General features: G+C 41.6%; 1 protein-coding gene across 2 annotated transcripts; it reads right to left on the bottom strand.

Moving 5' to 3' along the window:
* Positions 1 to 388: 388 nt before the first annotated feature.
* On the bottom strand, positions 389 to 6,151 carry pmt (phosphoethanolamine methyltransferase). Of its 2 annotated transcripts, XM_062476684.1 has the most exons (13): positions 5,915 to 6,149; positions 5,596 to 5,798; positions 4,761 to 4,932; positions 4,220 to 4,375; positions 3,753 to 3,889; positions 3,372 to 3,529; positions 3,046 to 3,234; positions 2,786 to 2,875; positions 2,517 to 2,606; positions 2,165 to 2,287; positions 1,784 to 1,915; positions 1,079 to 1,195; positions 389 to 972 (listed from the first exon to the last, which is right to left on the bottom strand). In XM_062476684.1, the coding sequence occupies exons 2-13, from the start codon at positions 5,603 to 5,605 to the stop codon at positions 862 to 864; spliced, it is 1,485 nt and encodes a 494-aa protein (XP_062332668.1). In that variant the 5' UTR covers positions 5,606 to 5,798; positions 5,915 to 6,149; the 3' UTR covers positions 389 to 861. The 2 variants fall into 2 exon arrangements, with proteins under 2 accessions (XP_062332668.1, XP_062332667.1); XM_062476683.1 differs by lacking the exon at positions 5,596 to 5,798 and having other exon boundaries at positions 5,915 to 6,151.
* Between the last annotated feature and the right edge of the window lie 264 nt (positions 6,152 to 6,415).

Below are 6,415 nucleotides of genomic sequence, written 5' to 3' on the forward strand. Positions count from 1 at the left end.
CACCTATGGGGGGTGATCAGTGCCAGGTACAACACCGGAAGTGTTTGTCATTCTCGCAAGGTCACGTTTCTTCATTGAGTGATCAATCTGGTTTGCGAAGCTAACAATGGAAGCACTATAAGTGCACAGATACACTTGCAGTATACCTAATGTAAGCCTGATACCAATGATGGCCGTCTTGCAGATATTGTTAACATGACCTAATAAAGTGTGACCATAAGTTTTTCTGACGAAGTGAGAATTGTCTAAAGGGATTTTCTCTGCTTTAGTTTATTCAGCTACTGTTATCCGACTCACCCGTTAAACTTGGCTATGATAGATAGAGGTTTTCAAAATAAACGATCATGAACTGTAGGAAAGTACCCCTTTTAAAAAATCATACAGAAGCAAGAGTCATCAAAATTTATTTTGCAAAGCGTTACCAAACCACAACACGAATTCAAGCAGGACATGTGCCTTCAATAACAAGACAAAGAAGCCTTGCCGACTGCACAACATCGAATGCAATCAATAGGGATTACAATTATCTGATTTCTATTCGGAATAAATTATGGTTTAATTTCTCAAACTAGGATAAAATGCTAGAAACAAAATTATCAGGAAATGACTGGACATGACTTACCTCACTTCAAAATAAAAGTTAATGTCACTACTAAATTTACAAATAAAACAACCCACACAGGTCTTACTGTATATTTCATCTGTTGCAGATTATCTGACAGAAGCTCAACTAAGAGACAGACAGAGGATTGGTCCACTTGTTAAGGGATGCAGTATAACGTTTACCCCCCCCCCCTCCCTCTCTCTCTCTTTATCGCTTATCTTTGTTCTCTTTCCCCTTTTTTTCATTCCCCCTGTTTTTCATTTTTTGGTGGCGTGGAACAGCCCCCAGCGTTGGTCCCCAGAATTGCAACGCTGCAGTTTTTCCCTCCACCCGTTCACAATCGCGAGGTAGTCCTCCTCAGAGAACTCCTGGGAAACATGACACCATAGTTAACAGGAGTACATGCTTGTGTGTGTTTGTGTGGTCATGTAGTTATGTGATTGCATGTGTTGGTAACGGTATGTTATAGTATACCTCTATAAACTCTTCCTTTAGAGTCGCTGCTCTCTCCAGTTCCATTTTAATCACATGAATGAACTGAGCTGTCCTGTCCTCAGCCCGCAAACTGGAAAAACCTGCTTGCTCGATGAACTATACACATACCCACACACACACCCACCCACACACACGCACACACACACACACATACACACACACACACAGTACAATACCGGTAAACAAGTCAATACAAGCCTACAAAAAAACAGACACAGATAGTTTGCTTGTAAATATCGCAACAGACCACCACTCATAAACACAGCTTTAGCTGGCTACTGTATGCCACTCAAAAGCTAGCTATTCGATGGTATTTATACTGAGGAATGATTTGAACCACTTTCACTCAGCTCTACTCTGCCACTATTCAATACTACACACCACAGTGCCCCCAGCTGGTGGAGCTGAACCCAACTGTCTATCTGGAGTCAGTCAGTCCATGGTTTGATCATGGGTCCTCCGACTCGTAACTGACCGACCACCTCTTGTAAACACCATCACTTCAACTCGACCCACCTTGCTAAATTGAGACAATGTTTACAAAGACAGAAGAGGAATAGTTCTAGGCCTACCTTATCATTTTAAGACAGTGTTTATAAACGTGAAACAAGAATAGTTATAGACTTATCTTACCATATTAAGACAATGTTTTTAAATATGGAAGAAGTGCAGTTCTAGGCCCACCTTTTCATACTGAGGTGGTGTGTATAGGATGTAGCCTCTCTGCTTGACATACTGCTCAAACTGAGGACTCCAGGGCTTCTCTCCACAGCAGTAGTCGCTGATCAACAGTTGACCACCTGGCTTCAGCCATGACTAAGGAACAACACACAAAAACCCTTCATTTAGAACAGTAATAAAGTAGTCGTACTTAGACATGTTCAAGTAAGCAGTATATGATCTTTAAGTTAAATACAAAGCCTGAGAATAACTTTAAAACATTTCAAACATACAGAAGAGTGTAGGCTAATCATCCAAATATTGGAGCTACATACTGTGCACAGAATTTGATGTGTGTTGTAGGGTGTGTGTTGGACGCAATATTACAACGTGAAGAATACTAACGTGAAAGCGCTTGAAGAGGGCCAGTTTGTCATCAATGTGCAGAATGGTGTCTCGACTATAGACCACGTCAAAAGAACCCTCTGGAAACGACCTCTTTGTGGCGTCTGCTACTTCAAAATCAACCTGTCCCCAATATCACAGTTTAATTATGACCACATCCTAAAACTAAGTAATATGGATGTATTTAAGTGTGACTTACACATGCATCTGAAAGTACTAAAACCTTTGATAGAACACAATTTAGGTTTTAACATTAGTTTGGTATAATAAATAAAACAATAAGATTACTAATGAACAAATATTATATTTGGAACCATCTTTAATCAATAAAAAAGAATAATATTACACTCACAGATGATATTTTTTCTGCATCTGCTCTCTCCACAGCAATATCCACCATATTGGCAGACAGGTCTATGCCCAAGACTTCCACTCCAAAGTTCTGAGGAAAACCACCCGCATCATCATCATCATCATCATCATCATCATCATCATCGTCGTCATCATTGTCATCATGGGGATTTCACAAGGTTATTTATGTGTACTCTATGTAGAGTGAAGCATCCCCATGAACACTGGTCAACCCTTCCTGTCATTTCATGAGATTTAATTGGCTCTCACCTTTGCCATGTAGAAGTTCCCACCTCCAATACCGCAACCTATGTCCAGAACCTTCTGTCCAGGCTTCAAGTTCAGGAAGTCCACAAACTCCTTTTATAATGTGAAATGATTGTATACAGAAATAATTTTGAAAGGAATAATTTCACAAACCAAGTCTTATATCTTTGACCTTTCAGGTACTGAAAGTCTGTCATCATTGTGACATAGGTTGCTCTGAATCTAACCTACATCCTAGTCTGTGTCTTCAGGTCCAAACCCACCTTGGTAGTGCTGGGTCCACCCGTGCTGACGTAACCGGCTCCGAACATCTTCTCATAGCGCAGGATGCCACGGCGAGTGTACTGCTGGTTGTCCAGGAACTGCTGGAAGGTGGTGAAGCTCCCCTGGACGGTTGCCTGGCGGCCAACCTTCTCCAGCAGCCAGCACACCTGATTCTGGTTGTTCTTCATCTAGGGGGGAGTTGGATAGGGAGTGGGGGGAAATGGACACAGAAGTGAGAGGGGTAGGGGGGTGAGTGGGTGTCTTTTCATTGTAGAATAGCCTCTTTTACAGCACCAACACAACAACAGACATATAGACTAGGTACCTTAATGTAGGTCTGGACTTTTTTGTTGACCACAATGTCAAAACCATACACCTGTTTCTCTGTGCCATCTGACCCCTCCCACTGTGCTGATGTCATCAAGTGGCTGTAGAGTGTGGGGGTACGGTAGTGGGTGGGGTTAAAGTCCCTCTTACAATCTCCTAAACAAAGATACACATTGAGCACTGACTCAACATATGAAGGAAGCTGTGTACTTTTATGATGGCATAACCTCAAGTGTTTACAAAGACAGGGATGATGCAATTTGTGCATTTGTGATTTTTATGTGTAAAAGGTGAATCCCTATTCGTTAACTATGACTGAATTGCAACTGCCTCTTGGCCTGATACTTTGACTCTAGAAAGAGAATATTTAAACTCTCACCTGATTGGTGGAAACAGGACTCCCTAAAGAAGAGGTGGCCACCGGGTGCCAGCCATCCCAGCATCCTCTCTGTCAGAGAGCTGAGCTCCTCGTCACTCAGGTACATTAGCAACCAGTTAGAGAAGATCAGGTCAAAACTGAGACAGAAAGACACATGAGACGTTTCATCTAAGCTCAAACAAATATGCAACTTAACCTTTAGAACAAGCTCAATACTGTATCTACTCTAAACTTGAATCCAAATCAATAAATAAATATCAATGGTAGCAACTGATTAAATTATGTGTGTGTAGGTGTGTCTGGTGTGTGTGTATGCTAAATGTTCCTGGGTTATAATGGGGCTTGAGAATGAGTAACTGATAGTATTGTTTGCTAAGATTTCCCTGACAACCTCAGCATATTCAGCACTTTTCATTCATTAAAATAAGTGAGTTCCGACTGATAAAAGTACCCCCCAAACATTGTACCTATTTTTGGGAAAATCCAATTTGGTGACATCAGCTTGGATGAAAACGCCATTGCTATGGTGGCGGTTGTTTTGCTTGTTCTTCTTCACAAAGCTCTCCATAAAGTCCACAGCGGTCACATGGTCAGCCATGGTCAGGAGATGGCTGGTGAATCTCCTTTTGGGAACAAAGACAGAGAAATATGCAACACACATTGTGTACATGTCACACGCTCACACAGACACACACTCCCACAAACAGATATTCAGACACACTGATATATACAGCGAAAACATAGGTACAAACAGACATCACACACAACTGTCCACTACACACATTACATTTAGTCATTAAGCAGACACTCTTATCCAGAGTGACTTACAGGAAGTACAGGGACATTCCCCCAAGACAAGTAGGGTGAAGTGACTTGCCTAAGGACACAACTTCATTTTACATGGCCGGGAATCTAACCGGCAACCTTCTGATTAATAGCCCGATACCCTAACCGCTCAGCCATCGGACACACACACAGCCAACTCCAGTCACGTGGTGGGCTACTGACCCGATGCCAGCGCCCAGCTCTAGAATGCGTTGACTGGCCAGAGAAGGCAGCAGGGACAGGATCTCTGGCAACTCCTGCTGGGTCAGCTCCTGGGCGTGAGAGTCCAGCATCATCTCCTCCACCGTGGCTTGTCTGGAGTGCTCCTTCCAGAATTCTGTCATCGTTTTGCGCTCTGGATAACAAACGGATAATGACATCCTTACACCACATGATACAGAGGTGAATGTTTTTCTCTCTATATATGCATCCCATATTTATTTAGATGTAGTTTGGGTTATTGGTTGTCTTGGATTATTGTCTGTTTATGAGTGATGTGACTGGGATTAAACATCTAACTTCAGAGACCTTTGCCAGAGACAATCATTCACCATGTATGCCTCAACAGCAATGATTGTCTGTTTCTGTTAACCTTCATGGGTTTGTTGAACCCATGAAAACCTTCATGTGTTTGTAATTGTTACACACTACACCCAAACTACAATTTAGGCAATTGTAATCCAAAAACAGATTTACAATAGTACAATGATGTAATTTTACTATCATACTACCAATACTATGCACACCCGCTTCCTCAGCAGTTTATGGGTGGTATGACTCTAATATGATTATCTGAGATAAAAAGCCCAATAGCCACTCCCGAAGCGAACCCTACATGCGCTACAACCATAATATGTGTAGTTGAACAACTAAAAATCGAAATAATTATCCTCTACTTTGCAAAGTTTATGATTGTTTTTACAGTGTGTTACTTCCAAAAACTACATACATAATTATTTCTGAGTAAAACATTTGAGCACAATCACAATAAAATCACATAATTGATGTTCCCTCTTACCTCTGTCCATGTTTAACTTCGGTCAAAAAAAACTTGAAATCAAAGTAACTATTATTTTATACAAATATTCATTAATGGGCAACGCTGTTGCGCTGGACACTATGGGAAACATTTTGCAATTGGTTGTGTTTAAATACGGACGATAGATGCGCGTGGACTCCTTAGTCGTCAGGTAAAGAATTGACCATTGGGATGCAAGGAAACTCTAGGGGAGGAGAAAGAACGAGTACGCATGTTTGACATCAGGCGTTCGCAATGATCTGAAGCATTATCACAACCTTGTATCTGATGGACACTGTTGGAAGGGGGTTTCCCTTACCTCCTGTAAGAGAGAGACCATCACTGTTAGAAAGTCTTCTATGAAGGGCTGTCATCCATCCAGGTGAAGAGATAAACCATATCAGACGGCAGTTCCGTGTGGATGGGAGGGGGGATACAAGTTAAAAGTTAGTCATCTGTTTTAATTTGTATTTGTAACGACGATTGTGCCGCTTTTACAATAGCCGGTGTCTGGACACACAGATGCGCATTTAGCCTACGTCCTCCCTTCCCCCAGGGGTTCCAGCTTGCCTTTTCGTCTCGAATGTGCTGACACGTAGGCTATGAAACAGGCCATGCGGCATGCGATGATTGCGCAATATTGCCTCATGCTGATTTCAAAGCGCGTTCTTTAAAGGCAATGTGTAAAGAGCCCATTCGATTTTGCTGGAACAATTTCGCTGAAAAAAAAGAGACAAGAACTATAAATAAACGGATCAATGATACAAAACAAATATTAATAAACAACATTAACAGCATCTATAACCCCAACATCTACTTA

This window comes from Osmerus eperlanus, chromosome 13 (assembly GCF_963692335.1).
Source record: "Osmerus eperlanus chromosome 13, fOsmEpe2.1, whole genome shotgun sequence".
Classification (NCBI taxonomy): domain Eukaryota; kingdom Metazoa; phylum Chordata; class Actinopteri; order Osmeriformes; family Osmeridae; genus Osmerus; species Osmerus eperlanus.

Excerpts from the sequence above, each read along its gene's own strand:
- pmt (XM_062476683.1), bottom strand. The coding sequence starts at position 5,969 with ATGACAGCCCTTCATAGAAGACTTTCTAACAGTGATGGTCTCTCTCTT. Across the intron at positions 3,530-3,752 it reads GTCCTGTTTCCACCAATCAG|GAGATTGTAAGAGGGACTTT; the intron begins GTGAGAGTTTAA and ends ATCTTTGTTTAG. Across the intron at positions 1,916-2,164 it reads CCCTCTTCAAGCGCTTTCAC|TCATGGCTGAAGCCAGGTGG; the intron begins GTTAGTATTCTT and ends GTTGTTCCTTAG.